Source organism: Chionomys nivalis, chromosome 8 (genome assembly GCF_950005125.1).
Source record: "Chionomys nivalis chromosome 8, mChiNiv1.1, whole genome shotgun sequence".
Taxonomy (NCBI): domain Eukaryota; kingdom Metazoa; phylum Chordata; class Mammalia; order Rodentia; family Cricetidae; genus Chionomys; species Chionomys nivalis.
The window spans coordinates 88,955,758-88,977,291 of NC_080093.1; the positions used below are offsets into that span (position 1 = coordinate 88,955,758).

General features: G+C 39.1%; 1 protein-coding gene across 1 annotated transcript; it reads right to left on the bottom strand.

Moving 5' to 3' along the window:
- Positions 1 to 3,891: 3,891 nt before the first annotated feature.
- On the bottom strand, positions 3,892 to 15,575 carry LOC130879930 (olfactory receptor 473-like). The gene is made up of 2 exons (XM_057778751.1): positions 15,534 to 15,575; positions 3,892 to 4,842 (listed from the first exon to the last, which is right to left on the bottom strand). The coding sequence occupies exons 1-2, from the start codon at positions 15,573 to 15,575 to the stop codon at positions 3,892 to 3,894; spliced, it is 993 nt and encodes a 330-aa protein (XP_057634734.1).
- Positions 15,576 to 21,534: the final 5,959 nt, after the last annotated feature.

The window sequence follows — 21,534 nt, forward strand, 5'->3', positions numbered from 1 at the left end:
GAAAAGTGACCCATTTTATGGTCTGTTGTACCACTTCTTTCTTAATGGTATTGGATGTGTAAATGACCAAGCACTCCTGAAGACATGTGAATTCTATATAGTATATTGATTATTTTAGGTGAGACATTAGTCTGATTGTTTCCACATCAGCATGATACCTGGCATTTAACAAATGCTGAGGCCATGTTGAACAGTTGTGTCTTCAAAAGCACTGGAAAATGATAACCCTTGGAAATCTATATCCCTCATCTGTGCAAGATGCTTAACTGAAGAAGAAAAATGGCTTGTAAACAGAGATTTCCTTTACGACTGTGCCTTTGTTCTCATGGACAGAAAAAAATGCCCTCTTACTGCTCAGAGGACAGCTGTTCCACTGTGTGACAGGTCCTTTCCATAAATTACCTAATTGTCTTAATGTTTAGTACACATTGAAACTAAATAAATATTAAGGCATGAGAAGTTTAAAGACTGGGATAACACTGTCATAATTTTTCACGTATATCTGCTAGTTCTCATTTGTTCTCTATTCTCCTCTGACTGATATTGTATTCTACAGATTCACTTAGTAAATCATAGATATATTCCTTTTCATTAGTTTCTGGAATACTATCTTGAATTCCTGATGCCTCCATCCCTATTGTCATGAGGAATGGGGCTCTAATTTTGCTTTAAAAAAAAGGTAATAAATACTAACCTAAGTCTGTGCTCTGATATTCTCATGTAAATGCCATTTTCACCTTACTTTTCTGCACTCATAATAATGTGATTTTGTCACTAAAAACAGGTACTTTCTGTAGGAAGTTTGTGCACTGTAACCTGTAATATTATTTCTAGGTTTTTTGGGGGGGTGGGATTTTTTTATCCTGGTTTCTTCATAGACCCAGAACTTTGATTATTAGGGAAACAATCAAAATACTTTGATTGAAATGATCATTTAAATTATTACATATACTGTTGTGTCAGAAGTCTGGTTTTCATTGTGTAGTTAAACATGGCTAAAATGCTAGTCAGATTTTTGCAAGTGTAGCATCCAGGACTTTATTCCCCCTCCCCAAATGGGAAACACACCAGTTTTCTCAAGTCTGACCTTGTGAAATTTATGGTGTGAATAAACTAAACCTTCTTCACAAAGTCAATTGTCCCCAAAGATTGATGTACTAACTGAGGATTGATTACATTGGACAAATGATGTGTGTCATAGCAGTGCTCACAACATGAGATTTACCATGGTATAATATGGATCAAGTGTGTGGAAAACTGAATCAGAGGAATTGAATCAACACGTGTGTTGCATGCAGCAAAGAATCAAAGGAAATGGTCTTCAGCCCTCTGGAGAAACTGCTTGATTTCTATAAGTCTTGATTTTCTCATCTGTAAATTCAGTACAATTTAAAATGCCAGCCTAATAGATTCATTATAAAAACTAAATATGAAGTCAAAGACATTTGATGACTAAGTATCTGGATTTTATTTTAAATCTCACATCTCTTCTTCTTCATGATTATATGGTTGATCAACATTTTTGTTCTATGTCCAGACAATCTTTTTGCAATTTAAAATGTTGACTGAGACTGTGCTTAAGTTTCCCACCACCCAAACCCGCAAAATCACACAGAAATTATATTAGTTACAACACTGCTTGGCCAATGGCATAGAGGTATTCCTAGCTAGCTCATATATCTTAAATTAACCATTTCTATTAATCTGTATCACAATGAGGTTGTGACTTAGCAGAAAGGTTCAGGCAGCATCTTTGTGCTTTGCCAGCTACATGGCATCTCTTTGACTCTGCCTGCTCTGTCTATATATCTCTGTTCAGATTTCACACCTGGCTTTACTCTGCTAAGCCATTTGCCAAAGTAGTTTCTTTATTAACCAATGGTAGTAAAGCATAAATATTCACAGCATATAGAGGGAAATCCCACATCATTAAAAAATAATGGTGCCACTATATTAGGTTTCTGAAGGATATATAAGTTCGTTTATAATTTAATTATAATAGGTGTTTAAAATGCCAGGCATAAATTATTGTTTGCTACATAAAATAAAGAAATAAAAATGTGCTGGGTAGTGGTGGCGCACGCATTTAATCCCAGCACTCGGGAGGCAGAGGCAGGCGGATCTCTGTGAGTTCAAGGCCAGCCTGGTCTACAAGAGCTAGTTCCAGGACAGGCACCAAAGCTGCAGAGAAACCCTGTCTCAAAAAAACAAAAAAGAAATAAAAACGTCTCTGTAAATGGAGACTGCTAGTTCATGTCTAGGACAGCCAGACCCAAATATCACACAGAAACTGTATTAATTACAGCACTGTTTAGTCAATGACTTAGGCATATCTTAGAATGGGGTAGCAGCCTTGCCCACTCACTGAAGCCAAGTCATAGTTTATTTCCTAATTCTTTCTTCTCTCTCATAGTTTACCTAATGATATTTACTGCTTATTATCTACATTCTTAGTAAAAATGTTCAAATATTTATTCAGTTTTCTTGTAGTGTTTCTTCACAGTAATAAAATATTACAATGAAAACTCAAAATTCAGAACTACATAATCTTATTTCCATTTAACTTACCCTTGTTAACTATCAGTCTCCAGTATAAATTTTTACTGAAAATAGTATACACTTTCGTGATATAGACAACTAGGCATTTTCTGTCTTGTTGGCATTTACAAATGTCTCTAACTCCTTGTAACTCCAAACTCATTAAACTAGGGAAAAATAATTGAATTTTAGTGTCTTTCTGATATTATATTTTTATCAGTATTTGCTTTAGAGGTCCCATAATATAGCAAAAGTCTCATCCTTTACAGTCTCATGATGATGATCATGTTGGTTAAAGTAAGTCTTGGCCATGGGAAGAATGTGAAATTCATTTTGAGACAATATTCCTATTTTTTACAATTTCTAATTTGTTCATGGATATATACTGAAAAAACAAGACTGATGCATAGACTTTAACAGTAATACAGAAAATTTAAAATGTTCCTTGTAACTCTCTGTAAGCATTGATGTTTACATCTTGCAAAATACTCTATTTTTAAGTGTATATGTAATTATTTCTAGAACTAAAGCCAAATCACGTAACTATGTTATCTATGATTTCCTAAAAATGGGAATTATTATGGTTTTTGAGACTTAAACTTACTCTTGGATATGTATAACATGGGTAATATTTTCATAACATTTGTTAGGAAGATTGACTCAATACACTAACTTAAGGTCGATAACTCTGAACACATCTCTGTAGAATCCCAGTGCTGACATCATTAGAGAGTTTGTGGTGGAGTGTGTGTTAAGTACATGATGGAAAGAGTCAGTACTGAATTCACACTCTTCTGTAAAATGCTATTCTACTTCTCAAAGGCTCACTTTTCTCATTCATAAACAGGGTAGTTTTACAACACACTACCTCATAGATTCTTTGTGAAATTAAATGTTGAAGCCACATGGTTTTAGAGATAAACTCCTTAGAAGCAAACAACCTCAATTTTTCTTCATGAGTAAATGAAGAAAATATCACATTCTATCTTTGCTCAGGAAATGTATCCACAAAATAAAACAATAGTGGCAATTACTTGGGTGGTTGTAAGAAATTTGTGAGTTCATATATGCAGCTAAAATTTAGCCTGACACACAGAAGTCACAAATTATTGTTTTCTACACAAATAGAATTAAGGCAAATATCTTGACATCTCCCAGAAGTTCTATAACAGCAATGACTATTCCTGTCATTTTACTGAGGTGAAATGGTCCCACAGATGATGCATGAGTATATAAATGTAAGATTTAGTGAAAACAGGGTTTAATATGAAGCAATCAGTTAAGCATCCTATAATGAATACTAACTATTATATGGCTAAAGGAAATCATCACATATCTCTTGAATTGAAAGGTCTATGAATATACTTTGACAGTTGCCTTCCTCAGAGCCTCCTTTACATCTCTGTTCCTCAGACTGTAGATGAGGGGATTAAGCATGGGGATCATCACTGTGTAGAACACAGACAGCACCTTGTTCTGTTCAGTAGAGTAGCTGGACTTGGGCATCACATAAATGAAGGTGATAGTCCCATAGTAGAGAGTGACTGCTGTGAGGTGGGAGGTGCAGGTGGAGAAGGCCTTCTGACGGCCCTCAGTGGAGCGCATCTTCAGGATGGTGATGAGGATGTAGATGTAGGAGATGACTATGACAAACACTGTCACTGCTATAATGGAGCCAGAAGATATAGAAGGGATGAATCCAATAACAGAGACATCTGAACAGGACAGTTTCAACAAAGGGGAGAAGTCACAGAAAAAGTGATCTATCTGATTTGGTCCACAGAAGGTCAGATTTAACAAACAACCAGTAAATGTCCAACCATTCATACAACCACCAACATAAGAAACTCCCAACAGTAGAAAACAGACTCTAGGGGACATGAGCACGGAGTAGAGGAGAGGTGAACAGATGGCTACATAGCGATCATAGGCCATGGCAGCCAATAGGAAGCACTCAGTTGACCCAAATGACACTGAAATACAGAGCTGGGCTTCACAGGCAATCACAGGTAGGACCAGCCCATGTCCAAGGAGTTCCATAAGCATTATAATGGAGACTGAGGTTGAATAGACAATGTCTACAAAAGCCAGATGACTGAGGAACAGGTACATGGGTGTGTGCAGCTGGGAAGAAAATCTTATTAACGTGATGATGCTGATATTTCCTACTAACGTGATAATGTATACTCCTAGAAATATCACAAAAAAGACTATACACAATGTAGGATCTTCTGTTAGTCCCAAAATGATTAGCTCTGTCACAGTGGTGTGGTTTCCAGCCTCCTCCTTTTGTGTAAATTGTCCCTGTTGAGGGAAATGAAAATAATTTGTTTTTACATTGTTCTGATTTTTTCACATTGCTGAATTGTTATCTCCTCTGTTCAACACATAAATGCCATATTTTTTGGAATTGTGGTTATGTCCTTTTATCTTTAAATAAAATAAGAATGATGAACCTCACTTTCTGTCATTTGTTACTTTTTGCATGTACTATTTCTTAAATGTTACTATTCAATACTTCACTGTTGTGATCTATCTCCAATGGTCCAGGTCAATAATTTCACTGATAAGTTTATTCTCATGATGCTCACTGTTTATTAAAAATCTCACAAAAACCTCTCACAATGTTTTCTGATACTAAACTATTCCTTTCCTTCAGTCATTCCACCTATATTTCATATCTGAGTGCTGATTTCATCCATCATCTCCTGTCTGCAACATGTGAGCCTTCCTAGCTTTTTTCTCATTGTGCTACATATAACAAAATATAATTATATATCACTTATTTCCCAGTATTATCACTTTGTTAACATAAAAACATACCTATCACCTCAACGGTCATATAACTAATTTATTCTGTAGTCAAATGAGTGATCATGGCCCTGGAACAGGGAGTGAGGTTGCCCCTACTACCATTATTCTATGTGACAAGAGTTTATAAGGCTTTTGTAGTTACAGAGCAAAAAAGAATCCATAACTCAATTTGCTTTACAAATATATTTGTATAAAACATCAGGTAGGTAGCTTACTTCCATAGTGGAGAAATCTCTGTTATAGACCACAGATGCTATCTGATTACACCCTTAGCTTTGGGATTAGTAGAGGACAGGAGTCTAAGCATAAATCCCAAAAGATTTTTTCTAGTAGTCACAGGATGTTATATTAGACACAGAAATGGATAATGAATGCCTATAAAAGGATATAGGACAGGTCAAGAATATTCAATGTAATTTTGGCTTTTTTTCACTTCATAGTCTCATCTCTTTTTGTTACCATAATGATCAAGGTGCTGGTCATTCTGCTTAGTGTTTTTTCACATTTCCCTTTACTTCTGCATTTTTCCTTTATGTTTCATGATAATATAAAATAGTGACCCCTTCCTTCATTAAATTCTTTCAATAACTTCTCAAATCTTTATAATATAACATAACCTTATTAACACATTGCACATTACATATGCCCCGAATATGATCTTACCTCTTGGGGTATTTTACCCACTACTCACACCAAACCAGCTCTTCATCATTTTCTGGTGGTTTATCCTCATCTTTCAACATTATTTTCTTTAGAAATCATTCTCTGACTCCTAAAGTAGATCATATTATCTTTCTTCATATTATAGATGTCTCCATTCCCAGTGAGAACACTGGGCTTTTGTTATTGTCCTTTTAGTCTTTTAGTCTCTCATTCTCAAACAGCATAGTCTCATTAATAAGGGTTTTATCATTCTGTTACAAATATCCAGTGCTTGAACATAAAATTGAATTTTAAAATGGTACATGCATGCATGAACAGTGAACTGAATGGACTCTGGTGATCAAGATAAGAATATAATTCACATTCCCTGACCCACCCACAAATAAAGAGGCCTCGGAGAAAAAAAGGAGTCAATGAATATTCTTTTACTTCAAGGAAAGTGCTGCCGTGGTACTACAAAGGATGGTTCTTTAGTTCTGACTTTTGAAAACTTATGTAACAATAATGGAGGAAAATTTAAAAATTCAAAATAAACACCATACATATTAAAAATAAGAAATTCGGTAGAATAACCTTTCCATTAATATAAATTAATTTGCATACATAAATATAAAATATATGTGCATGTACACACACATACACACAGTGTCTTGCTGTGTCTCCTAAAATGGCCTCAAATTTCAATCCTTCTATTTCATCTTTGTAAAAGCTATGTATACAATAACAGGTTATGTGCCATATGTGCAACTTAGGCATATTTTAATAGTGCTGTATTTAGTTAAAGTTGCAATATAGAAATTTAGTTTACATTACACCTAATTTTTGACTTATGTGTGATAAGCTCTGAGAGAGCAGAACATATCTTAATTGATTTCTATTTTTCAGTTATTTATCCTTTACAAGGGTTAGCTGTCACACCTAAGAATCCCAGAATTACCTCAACCACCATGATGATAACATGAAAAATATAATAAATTATCCAAATTATATTCTTTTTAAGAGTCATGTTAGAGTATGCTGATTATGCATAGTATATAATTTTCTGTTAACAATGTTTATGCACCTTTTAGTATTTAAAGATTTACCACAACCAGTAATGTCAGTATTAAATATCTTTCAAATATATCAATTCCTTAAATCTTTCCATTTTATACTTGTTAACAATAAGCATTTAGTTTCTCTGATGGTCAGCCTGAGTTATTTCAATAAGCTTTTTACCTGTTTTTTTTTTTTTTTAGAGAAATAAACTAAAACAATTACCTTTTGGAATACAAAGTAGGTTTATCTACTTAATTTTCAGTAATGAAAAACATTAAGTCAAGTAATTCCCCATAGCTCATTTACTGGTAGCATTTTTCTTGATTGAAAAATTTAGGGTACTTTATAACCCTGAATACATTCAGATATATGAAATAATGCTTAAGAACCTCTATTATCCTCTTTGACTTGATACTAAAAACTTTACAATCTACATTAAAACAATTCTCTAAATTTATCTTTCTATAACATATACTCCTTTCAAATTATATACTTTTCAAGAGTCATGTTAGAGAATGCTGATTATGCATAGTATACAATTTTCTTTAACAATGTTTATGCAACGGTCTGAGCTCTTAAGGTCCAAATGAGGAGCAGAAGGAGGGAGAACATGAGCAAAAAATCAGGACCACGAGGGATGCACCCACCCACTGTGACAGTGGAACTGATTTATTGGGAGCCCACCAAGGCCAGCTGCTCTGGGACTGAATAAGCATGGGTTGATTCCGGACTCTCTGAGCATGGCGGTCAATGAAGACTGATGAGAAGCCAAGGACAATGGCACTAGGTTTCGATCCTAATACATGAACTGGCTTTGTGGGAGCTTAGCCTGTTTGGACGCTCACCTTTCTGGACGTAGATAGAAGGACCTTGGTCTTCCCGCAGGGCAGGGAATTTGGACTGCTCTTCAGTATCGAGAGGGAGGGGGAATGGAGTGGGGGGAGGAGAAGAGGAGTGGGGATAGGGGGAGGGAAGTGGGGGGAGGGCAATATTTGGGAGGAGGGGAGGGAAATGGGAAATGGGGAGCAGGTGGAAATTTTAATTAAAAAAGAATAAAAATAAATAAATAAGTAAAAAAAAAAAAAAAAAAAGAAAAAAAAAAAAACAATGTTTATGCACCTTTTAGTATTTAAACATTTACCACAACAAGTAATGTCAGTATCAAATATCTTTCAAATATATCAATTCCTTAAATCTTTCCATTTTATACATTGGTAACAATAAGCATTTAGTTTCTCTGATGGTCAGTCTGAGTTCTTTCAATAAGCTAACTATGAAGAGCAATGAATCAGTAGTTGGACGTCCGTAGCCCAGTCAAGAATATCTTTTGTCTTCTCTCTGATGGATCTTGATTGTGTTCAGATGACACTAGTAACAGTTAGCTTACTGCCTTGATGTCAACTCTACCATTAAAAGTCTGTCTTATGAAAAAAAAATCTGTCTTACGTTGTATTAATTGTCAATATTGCAATGGTACAAATTATAATACATAAAGTGATTGAAACAGTTGCATAAAGCTATCATACCTCCATTGCTTTCTCTATTCTAAAATTAATAGTCATAATTTCTTAGAAAGCTCTTCCTAACTCTGTCAAGCTTGCTTGGCACTTTGAAATCTTTCTGTTCAGACTCTGATCTGAAGAACAAGACTATGCACAGAGTGGCATTGGTGCTCTGTGCTTCCTGCCTACATCTCAGTTCCGTGGTGGCAATGCTGCTTTCATTATGACAGCATTAGGAGTCACTCTGTGCTGCTGCAGAGTCCCAGGAAATGGAGTCAGACAAGGCAGCCTGTCAGCTGGGTTAACCTGCACATGGGAATTTCTTTGGCTTCCATTTTTGTGTTTTCAGTGATGTTACTTGTCCATATCCTACAGCTTTGTTTTGGAATTAGACAAAATGTTATCTATAAACCAACAGAGGTATTTTGTCACATAGCTGTGCTAAGTAGCTTCTTTTTCCCTCATTTACTGAAAATATATTTTTATTTTCACATAGTATACCCTGCTCATGATTTTACCTTTCTCTATTCCTCCCAGTTCCTCCCCCACCTCTCCTCCTGTCTGGATCTACTCCCTTTCCATCTTGCATTAGAAAACAAACAAGTACCTGAGATAATATGAAATTATATATTATATAATATAATAAATATGATATAATATAATCCAAGAGATAAGATAAAAACAAATCAAAAACTAACACCTTGGAATTGGTTAAAAACAAACTGAAGGAAAATAGCCCAAGAGAAGAAAGAGAGAGCCACTCATTTGAACACTCGGGAATCCCATAAAAACACTAAACTGGAAGCCATAGTATATATGCAGAGGACCTGGTGCAGACCCAGGCAGGCCCTGTGCATGCTGCCTCAATTTCTGTGAGTTCGTTTAAATTTTGAACATGCTGATTTAGAGAACCTTGCTTTCACGGTTTCCTCCATGCCCTCTGGCTCCTGCATCTTTCTGCCTCCTCTTTTGCAGGGTTGCCTGAGCCCTGAAGGGAGAGATATGCTGGAATTAAATAAAACTGAAATGTTGGTAGTTTCAGTTGGTCCACGTTTTGAAGAGCATAGCTTCCCTTTCTACATGCCAGGACTTCAGAACACTCATTTCCAAGTAAACAGCCTCTGACACTGCCCCAGTCTGAACTAAGACTTGTGCTATTCTGATCACTACTTGCCCTTCTCTTCCCTCCCTCCTACACACCTAAGTTCCTGACCTCTGGACTGGCATTAATTCTTGTCACAACAGTTCAGGGTCTCTGACCCTCTAATATCCTCTCTTCTAGTGGATCAAACATTTATTGCGGTAGGTCTAGGAACCTAATTCAATCTAGTAACAGAATTTTCCTCCAGATTTTGTTTTTCATATTCTCAGCTCTCAATTTTAGCTGTGATTTTGGCTGCCTTAGTTCCATATTTCGTGGGTCCCCAGGTCCAATTAGTATAACTATATTAGGAACACCACAGGACCTCTCTTGCTTACATTTTTAAACCAATGAAAATCCATCTCAATAAAACCCATGGCCCTTGCACTTACCATTTAGAAACAGAGCTGTGATGCTGAATTCCAAGAGGGACTTTAGGAAGATGTATTCCATTTTCTTGTATATATAGTTGGAGGCTGAATACAATGTAAAATATTGAATACTCTCACTGGCAAAAGGATACACATGCAGTGGGAATGAGGATGAATGTTCTTAACCATGATGGGAGAGAAAAGAGGCTCTCAGCAAACATGGTAAACCCTTGGGGCTATTCCTGTATGTTCCTTTGAGAGATGGGTACCTATGATTTTTGTACATAAATGATTTCTGGAACAAGGCTACTCATTTAGACTTGACTGGCCCTCTCTAGGGGGTATCTATACGCTACAAAGTTCTTTGGAAATTTTTTTCTTTCTTTACTGAAAGCCAGTGAAATGATTTGTGGTTTACCAGAGGACTACAGGGTATTCATAAAAATAACATATTTTTAACTGATGCTAGCAAATGTGGTGAGTTAAGAGGACTTCTCAATTAAATTTTCAATCAAATTGAAAAGCCTTGTTCAAATTGAAATATAAAATAGTACATAATGCTTTGACCAATTTTTCATTTTTCTGAAGAAACATTTAGAAGATTATAGAATTCTATATATAACATTCACTCCTTTTAGGTGTCTTGAGCCTATTTCTTCCCACCTCTCAATACAACAACATAGGAAGATTTTCTGAGACACCAGAGCATCAACATTGCATTGCAGGCAATAGCCAAGTACATTAAATACATGACTGAATTCACCCAATTACTCTGTCTTTCTTCTATGTCTTAAAAATTTGATGTAGGCATCCATCATCTCTACATTCTTTGACAAATACCAAAATGTAGAGCATCTGAAAGTGATTCATTGTGTTACACAATAAATGATAGTTATATCATTGTCTGCCCTCTTGCTCTGCACCATGCATTTATGCCATGCCTCTTCTGGGATCATTGGCTCATATACACATTCTTCAACACAAAACCATCAAAGTGTTTTGTTCTCTGACAGATGAAATTAAGGCCTCACTGTGGATTGTGAAATGACTTTGTAAGACAGCTCCAACTTTTTTCAAGTACCATCTAAGTCCTCCAGCTTGGATACATAAAGGTACCTGTGACCATAGAGGCAGATGTGAAGATTTTAGGTTCATTTCAATCATTCACGAAACTGTGGTAGGTACATGTTCAGCATTTCCCAACATTGTTAGTTCTGACTGCTTAGAGACTTCTCAGTCCACTTCTCAGTCTTACACCTAGAAGCATTGCCATAGACTCTAGGGGATTGTAACAAATTGACCACCTCTGCAGAGTCCAGACTCCGTGTGTGTGTGTGTGTGTGTGTGTGTGTGTGTGGTGTGTGTGTGTGTGTGTGTGTGTATGTGTTTTAAAGTGAGCATGCCTTCTAACCCTGGCCCTGTTGACCATATTACCGGAGTTAGACAGTCACCCAGAGAACAGCAAGGTCCATATTCACTAGAACCCTAATATCAAGCTTATTGATGCAGGTTCTACTGTGGATCCAGAAATTGTTAGTGAAATAGTTTAAAGTTCACCAAGGATGGAAGCTGACCCCACTAGTCCTATAGCCACTGTAAAAGATGACAAACAAAATTTTCATTGACACAAATCCAAATGAAAGGCAGCAAATTTCTAGAGATAAATGTAAAAGAAAGTATTTTTAAGACAAAAGTTTTAGGTACAGCACAAGAATCATAAACTACAAAGAACTGCAAATCAGAAATGCTTCTTATTACTCTGAGTTTCAACATTTTGAAACCACATGTTGTAAATAACCAAACCTTTTTCTTTCTGCCTACAACTATTTACCTTTTTACTGGTATTCCAATTCACAAGAATTTTAGGATTACCACAAAACCATTTACAAAATTTCCCCAATTTTGTCATAATTTCAATAACTATATAATTAAATTTATTGCATAAAATTTATTTCATATTATCTTACTAATTTTTAAAGATTTCTTTTCATTACTTTATCATTACATTATGCATAGCTTTATATGGAGTATGTACATGAGTTCAGCTGTCTGGGAAATCCAGGAGAAGGCATAGCATCCCTTTAAGGTTGAGTAACTGGCAATTATGAACCACCTAATTTGCATACTGGGAAGTCCAGGAGAGGTCATCAGATCTCTTGGAGGATGAGTAACTGGCAGTTATGAGCCACATAATTGAACTTGAGTCCTCTGGAAGAGCAATACAAGCATTTAACAACTGAATCATCTCTCCGGTTCCCTTTTGTATTAAATTTAAGCTAGGATACAAAGTAATCAGTTCCACTATGGCATTTTTGTACACATATATCACTATACTTTGGCTTTCATCACCCAACTGCTAATGTTATCCCTGTTATCTTGCTGGTCCCTACTCATCCTCAAAAGAGTCCCCCTTTCTGCTATCATGCCATATGCATTCCATTACCCTCTCTTCCCCCTTCCCTTAAGACTGTTTTCCCTCTCTTGTTTAACCCCATTCTTCTTTCACATCCTATACACATACATGTATACATGCACACTTATAAACATATATAAAATTCAATCTAGATTCAATGTATGACATAAAATATGGTGCTACTGAAGGGATCACAGGGTGGGTACAACTAACTTGATTAGTTAGTCTGGTTTGGGAGTTTTGGACAGATTGTATATTCTTCTTTTCCCATGACTCTTTTTCCCTCTTTATTACTTTCCTCAAGGGTGGTAACCTGTTTTCTTTTCTTTGGAGGGATTTGGTGAAAAGCAGCACTTGGTTGGAATGGCTCCCAGAGGATAAATTTCCCTTTTCTCTAACAGAGCTCTATGGACCAGAATTTCTATCCTGTTCCAGGTGTCTCAATCAAAGGAATTGCCATAGGGCAGCCATGGGCGATCCTGAGGAGGTAAGTCAACGTCTGGAGGGCTTGACTGTCAGAAAGATTAAGGCTTCTACTTTTAAATAGAACCCACAAGGACTCTAAAGCAAGATTTTGTTTAGAAGAGGATTGCCTCATATTTAATGAGAGTACACTCACCCGTGGACCGATTGGCCCATCAGCGATTCTTCTGCTGAAGAAACCATTCCTCACACGGGGTACCAGTCTGCTGGGTTCTCTGGCAGATAAGGCTGAGGCAGAACCGGTACTGCCAATCTCTCCCTGGGGTTGAGTGGGATGGTGAGTCTCAACAACGCAGACCTCCCCTAGCCACCAGAGAGAAACATGCTGAGTCAGGAGTCTTGCCAAAGCAGCATCTCGTTTTATTGTATCAGGCAGGAACTTATAAAGGGTTGTGATAGGGGGTGGGAGTCTTAGGGTAGGGTGAGGTGGAGTGGGGAATAAGGGCCAATAATATTTTACCATGTTAGTAGTGGCTGGACAGAGGTGGTTTTGGGTCGGACTGTACTGAGTCACTCATATGTAGAAGTTTATAACCAAAGACAGGTCACCAAACTTGAGTTAGGCTCAGGAAGTTACACTGGGCCTGACACCCGGGCCTTATGACAACCAACACTTCATGACTTCTGGGAATTATCTACTGTGCTACCACTGTCCTTTACATAGAGTCCTTCATGTCTGTACCTTGAAGTGCTTTTCTCACATTGTCCTCCAACAGGTGCAGCTTTCAGGTCTTATGTTTTTGTTTGTCTTTGATCCATTTTAACTGATTCTTATAAAAAGAAAATTTATGGGTTTTTTCTTCATTATGTGGAAATCCAATTTATCCAGCATCATTTGTTAAAGAAGCTTGCTTTTGCCAGTCTAGTTATTGAGGCTTTGTTCAAATTGGATGGCAGCAGCTGTGTATATTTGTTTCTGTAGTCTCCATTTTATAATATTAGTCTAGATGTCTGTTTCTGTGCCAGTATAATACTGCTACTATGAACCTGTCATATAATTTAAAACCAAGAAATTTTACACATAATACGGTGAGGTTAGGTGTCTGTATGAATCATAAGAGAGAAAAGAGGCTTTTGTCAAACATGACAAAGCCTTAGAGAATCACTGTTGTTTGTGCCTTTGAGAAAAAAAAATTGAGGTCTTGAAAAATAAAGATCCTGAGCTTAATACCTAAAAGCCATATGATGCCTCACAACCATCTATAATAATATCTGATTACCTCCTCCAGCATGCAGGTATACATGAGGAACACCCATACATAAAATATAAATAAGTAAGATCTTTAAAAATGAGAGGGAAGTTCTTGAGTTTGTTAAGCAGAAATGTCTTATAGAACCAAGTGACTCATTAAGGTCTGACTGGCCTTCCCAAGGGGACATTCATAGACAGTGGTTTGCTTCCCAACACTCATTCCTTGTATACTGAAAGGGAAGAAGATGTTGGTTTCCCAGTCAGAAATCTAATGTACAGAACAAATAGTTTACATGCTTCAGTAGAACTAGTATAATAGAAGGGTACTTCCCGATAAACTTTCAATCAAAATGAAAAGAAATGCTGAATTTGATAGACATAACAGGAAACAGTGAAATGATTACTGTCTGATGGTTTTTAATGTTGTGAAGAGACACCATGACCATAGCAGCTCTTTTGTTTGTTTGTTCATTTTGTTTTTCAAGACAGGGTTTCTTTGTGTAAAATTCCTTGATCAGTGGAGACATTCAATTATTCATCCTATAGAAGATTTAGCCTCCATATATTTATGCAAGTAAATACTTCTACTTCTAAAATCTCATCATAATTTCATGTAAGCCTCAGACTCAGAGATCCACCATCCTCTGCCTTCTCAGTCCTACTATTAATCATACCTGGATCTAAGCTTCTCTTTAGTTTTTTTTTTTTTAACAAAAATTGGAAACTTAGCTGGCCAGGATCTTGCCATGAGGTCACCACCCCCTTTATTCCATTTCTTAATCCACTTGGCACCTTTGAACAAGAGTTTTAACTCCATTCCACTTCCTGGCATTCTTTTTCTCCTCAAAATTTATTGTTCGTAATTTACCCTGCTGAGCTTGCTCCTTTTCATTATAAATCTTCATTAGAGTTACCATTAATAGCCACTTGACAAAGTCTATACTAGTCTATTTTGATATTTCTTCTGCCAATGGAATTAATTCAAAACTCTTCACTTTATCCACCGGCAGACTCTTCAGACAAGAGCAAAAGATAGCCACTTGCTTTGCCAAAACATCACAAAAATAATCTCTAAGTAACATACTAAAATTTCCTTCCCTGAAACCTCTTGAGCAGGCTCCCACTACAGTTCATCAAATCACATTCAGCACCACCATCTTCCATGTATATGATCCATGAAGCAGTACCTGAAACATTCCACGGATTTCATAACACAAAGTACAAATTCCTCCAAACAAACACATGGTCAGGTCTATCACAAGACTATCAGTCCCTGGTACCAACTTCTGTCTTATTTATGGTTTCTTTTGCTGTGAAGAGATGCCATGACCGTGTCAATACTTACAAAGAAAATATTCAATTGTGTTATCTCACTTACAGATTCAGAGGTTCTGTCTATTACCATCATGATGAGCAGCATCGTTGCATGCAGGCAGACATGGTTCTAGAGGTAAGAGTCCTTGCATCTTGATGAGAAGTCAGTTGCAACACTGGAAGGTATCCTGGGCATAGTAAAACCACAAAGCCCACCCCCTGTGACACATTCCCTCTAACAAAGCCAGACTTCCTAATAATGTCACCCTTTATGAGCTTATTGGGGCCAAATACAATGAAACTTGTGGCGCGCAACTCTGCCAGCAGAGAAGACGACCACAACAGGATTCTTCTTGGAATGTACTTTATTGGAGCCCAGAAGACTGAAGATAAGATGGAGGCGAAAAGACCCCAAGCCCGACCGCGCGGGGAATATATAGGCGCCTGGTCTGCCTATGATGTGTCATTGCTTGACTGGCTCAGCCCACACTGATGTGATCGCATGAGCAAAACGTGTGAGCAATTGATAGGTGAAATTCAAACCACTCTTGGGCCAATAGCAAAGATGCACCTATCTCCGTGCAATGCCCTAAGGCTGGAGGTGCCAAGGCTGCATCTTGCTCAGAGGCCATCAGCAAAGGTGCACCTATCTCCGTGCAATGTCCTAAGACTGGAGGTGCTGAGGCTGCATCTTGCTCAGAGGCCATCAGCAAAGATGCACCTATCTCCGTGCAATGTCCTAAGACTGGAGGTGCTGAGGCTGCATCTTGCTCAGAGGCCATCAGCGAAGATGCACCTATCTCCGTGCAATGTCCTAAGACTGGAGGTGCTGAGGCTGCATATTGCTCAGAGGCCATCTTTAAGGCTGCTTAGCCAGACCTGGGGGAGACTCCTTGTTCAAGGGCAGCAAGAGCCTGTATCATAATTGCTTTGTCCCTGCGCAGGCGTGTCCTAAATCGACAAAGGAGCCATAAGCATATGACCACACCAAGGCAGCACAGGGCACTGAACATTCCCATACCCACCCACTCTTTGAAATAAGAAAAGGCAGAGTAAAGCCAGTCAGAAAACTGTCCAAGAGTGAGAGGCTGCACGCGGGTGCTATTCAAAATGGTGATTTGAAACAGCTGCTCTTGAAGTAGCAGTTCCATCTTTTGCGATCAATTCCCCGCCAGGTACCGTCCAATTCGTTCAGACTCGTTCCTGGAATTATTAAAAACAAGAGAAGTAATGCAAACATGTTTCTGATGTGCTATGCAACCAACTTGAACTAAGCTGGCTAACTCATCAATCTGAGTTTGTAGGAAATCAATCCTCTGATTAGCAGCCACTATGCCTGATAGCATGTGCTTGCTGATTTGGTCTGAGTATCTAATATATCTGGAGTTTTGGTAACAATCTCGTTAATGGCGGCAGTCGTTTGTGTCTGGCTAGCCATCACCACTCCTGCTGTAATAGCGGCTGCTGATGACACCACAATAGCAGTGACTATGGCAGCAGTAATTCCAAGATCACGCCACTCACGTAGGAGCATAGCAATAGGGAACTGTTCAGGGTCAGCCTCCACAGGGAGGGGTACAAACGTAGGAACTTTTAGCACTATCGCCAGTTTCCATGTTCCATTCCAGCATTCAGACAAAAAACACTCCACTGAGGCATTCTTACAATCAACCTTGCTTCCATTGGTAATATTAGTAAGTAAAAAAAAACAAATGGGGGAAGGCAAGCAGACTGCGGCCTCTGGGAGAGTATGATTACTTAACTCTTCTTCTTGAATATAACGAAGCTGCCTTCCTAGTTCTGCCTGTTCACTAATAGTGCCTGTAACATTGAGCAGCCATGTTGTAATTGGCCGAAGTTGTGCCAAAGCAGAAATATCTGCCATAGCTCCTGCCTCATTAGAGAGCAGCCATTGGTACCAAGACCATCCTGACCTTATTGTGGATTTTTCATTGGTTTTATTATAAAAATAGCTTTCCATAGAGGGGGATAAGGAAAACCCAAATGTAACCTGTTCCTTTTCCCAAGTTCTTGCTTGGCAGGCGGTAAAGGTGGGTGGAAACAAAAAATCCGGATTGCAATGTGGTGATGCTCTGAAATAAGTTGTATTCCTTACGAATGATCCTGTTCCAGTAGGCACCATGGATTCTACTCGCATGGCCAAGGTAGTAACATTTATGGCCGATGCATCACTACCTGACCCAGACCCTTGTGATGTTCCTGATGCTACATGACTGAGTGCTTCACTCAACATATTTGTCCCTATCTTGCTATGCACCAAAGGATCCATCCAATTAGTAAGATTTTTACATCGGAGCCAAATGCAAGGGGGTTTCTTATCTAAGGAAAAGCACATGGTTCCATTTAAATCAACTCTGGTTGCATTAAACTTTTCTGATTTTGGTTCTGGGCTAGGTAAACAGGGTGCATCCATATCACAGGAGGTGGAGAATAATGTGGGTAAAAGGGATGAATTAGCATGAACTGGTATTGGTACGGGCCATGCCCTCGTCACCGCCCAGAGTGTCATCTTCTTCGCATCTGTTTGAGTCATCCACAGCAGGATGATCAGCATCCACTGGGTGATCAGCATCCACTGGGTTGTCTTCATCCTCCGCAGCAATCTTCAATTCTCTGGTCAGTCTTACTGCCACCCAGATTGGGTCCTCCTGATCCTGTGGGAAAACACAAACAGCTCCCCTGGATCTGGCAATCACCAGATCCGGTCCACTCCATTTATTTTTTAACACATTTTTCCACTTTACTAGGGTGGATTCTATGGCGCTCATGCTTGCATGTTTATCAGCAGGTGAGCAATCCTTATCGTCCAACATTAAAAAATTCAAGGTAAATGTTGCCAAGGATATAGCATTCCTTGGTAGTAGGCCATGGCCTATTCCTCCTTTTTGTTTTTGTAAAAGTTCCTTCAGGGAGTGATTAGCTCTCTCAACTATTCCTTGTCCTTGTGGGTTGTACAGCAGGCCAGTATGATGTTGAACACCCATGCGTTCACAGAAACCTTTAAATGTTCTGGATGTATAAGCTGGGCCATTGTCCGTTTTTAAGCGCCTGGGCTTGCCCCAAGCTGCCCAAGCCTCCAGACAATGTGTTACCACATTGGTGACCTTCTCCCCAGTCAGGGGTGTGGCATGAATAACCCCTGAACAAGTATCTACTGATACATGAACATATCAAAGGCACCCAAAGGCAGGCACATGGGTGACGTCCATCTGCCAAAGGTCCCCGGGCTTAAGACCCCTAAGATTGACTCCAACATGGGGAGGATGATGAAAGGAAATACATGCTTCACAAGCCTTAACTATTTCCCTGGCATTTTGTCTGGTTATGTCAAATTTTAATCTCAAGACTTTAGCAGACACATGATATAATTGATGGAACTGCTTTGCGGCTGCTAAGGGGTCCATAATTAAAGATGGAAAAGCTTTTGTTGCAGCATCAGCTTGCGCATTAGCATCTGCCAAAGGGCCAGGCAAAAGGGAATGAGCTCTAATATGGGTAATATAGAAGGGATATTTCCTGCTCCTAATCTCTTGACGAAGAGCCAGGAAAACACAGGATACAGGACTAGTAGTTATTATCATTGCTGAGGCCTCTAGACAGCGGACCGCATTAACTACATAAAGAGAATCCGAATAGATGTTCAAGGGTCCTGGGAAGTTATGAAACACCTCCAACACCATTTGACACTCAACTATTTGCGGTCTGTCGGACTGGAAACATTTCGTCACTGTCTCTCCACCCAGGATCACATAAGCTCCTTTGCCTGTGCTGGAACCATCAGTAAAAACCGTAACTGCCACTTCCAGTGGATATGAGGCTGTTATTTTAGGAAAAACCACCGGATGGTGTGTAATAAATTGTAATAATTTATCTGATGGATAGTGATTATCAAATCTGCCATTAAAGGTGGTGATCAACACGGCCCAGTCATCTACGGTGGCAAATAAAATTTGAATCTGTTTAGGATTATATGGCTGTATAAGCAATTGAGGTTGTATAGCGAAATATGTCAAAGACAATTTTATGCCTATCATAGCAATCGTAGTGACTGCAGCAGGATAATATTGAATAACCTTAGGGATGGAGACATGGGCATGGATCCACAACAAGGGTCCCTCCTGCCAGAGTACTGCAGTAGGGGTTTCTTCAGTTGGCAAGATACACAATGATAAGGGTTTTTTGTAGTCAATGCACTGTAATTGTGCCTCTTCAATAGCCTTTTCCACCTTTCTGAGGGCCAACCTAGCTTCCTCAGTTAGATATCTGGGAGAGGTAACTCTGGAATCTCCTTCTAATATTTTAAACAGCGGCCGGAGTTCCGCAGTAGTTATTTTGAGGTATGGACGAAGCCAGTTTATGTCTCCCAGGAGACGTTGAAAATCATTTAATGTCTTTAAGGCACCCACTCTTAGCTGTACCTTTTGAGGGCGTGTATACTTTGGACATATAACAGCTCCCAAAAAACGGCCCACGAGATCTCTCTGTACCTTCTCAGGGGCTATTAACAACCCTCTGGCCTTAAGAGCTTCTGCTGTACTGGCAAATACTGTTTCCAACACATCATTGTATGGAGCTGCTATCAAAATGTCATCTATATAATGGCACATCCTAACAATAGGGTAAGCCTTTCGAATGGGCTCAAGTGCTAATTGGACATATAACTGACACATGGTAGGACAATTGGCCATTCTTTGAGGTAGAACTCTCCATTGAAACCTCTTGTCAGGTTCTTCATGATTGACAGATGGAATGGTAAAGGCAAAACGCTTACAGTCCTCCCTCGCTAGCGGGATGGAAAAGAAACAGTCCTTAATGTCAATAATAATTGTTGGCCAGTCCTTAGGAATGCTAGAGAGTAAAGGTAGGCCATGCTGTACTGATCCTAACAGTTGCATTTGTTGATTAACAGCACGAAGGTCATGTAAGAGCCTCCATTTGCCTGGCTTCTTTTTAATAACAAAAATCGGAGTATTCCAGGGAGAATGGGAAACTTCTAAATGTTCCAGGGAGAGTTGCTCCTGGACCAGCAAGTAGGCGGCTTCTAATTTTTCTTTGGAAAGGGGCCACTGAAGGACTCAGACCGGGGTGTTTGTGGTCCAGGGTATACGAATGGCATCCTCAGTGGCCCTTATGAAAAACCTAACCCCTTTTGCCCCTGATTTCCTACAGGCTCCAGGGGGCATGTTATTCCCTGGAGGTTCTTTCCAAGTCCTTTCCCTGGGACATAACCCGCATCAAGCATAAGGTGCTGACTGGTCTCAGAATAGTCAGTAGTAAGCCTCATTTTCATCTGCCTCAATACGTCTCGGCCCCACAGAGAGACTGGTAGACTGAGCACAAAGGGCTGTATTCTACCAGTCTGTCCTTCCTCACAAACCCAAACCAACTCTTTGGCGCTGACTTCTGGTGCATTTGCATACCCCAGCCCTTGCAAGAGTTGTAAGGAAAACTGTAGGGGCCAGCGAGCTGGCCACTCTTCCTTTCTGATGATGCTGCAATCTGCCCCAGTATCCAAAAGGCCTTTGAAGTGTTTTCCTTCTATCTTTAGGCCTAGCATGGGTCGTTTATCGAGTTCCAGGGACAGATACACCATATCTACACCTGTGGATCTGAACCCCTTTTCTCCTCTAACGGTCTCTTTGGCAGGAAATTTGTTGTGTAAGCTTGGCAATATTAATAACTGGGCTATACGATTCCCTGGCGAGATAACTGAGATTCCTCAAGGGGATGCACACATGACTTTAACTACTCCTGTATAATCTGGGTCTATGACTCCAGGAGTCACCATCAATCCCCTCAAGGCTAAGGAAGACCGTCCCAACAAGAGGCCAACCGTGTCCTTTGGTAAGGGACCTCGGAAGTCAGATTCAAGGTGTTGCACCCCCATCTGAGGGGTTAGTACCATCTGGGTGGTGGCACAGATGTCCAACCCTGCGGAGACTGAGGTTGCTCTTCTGGCTTCTGTGGGAAATGTTCTGTCTGACCCTGCAATGCCCCATACATTTGAGGGCCCTGTGGATGAGGGCCCCGTTTGCTGTTTTTTG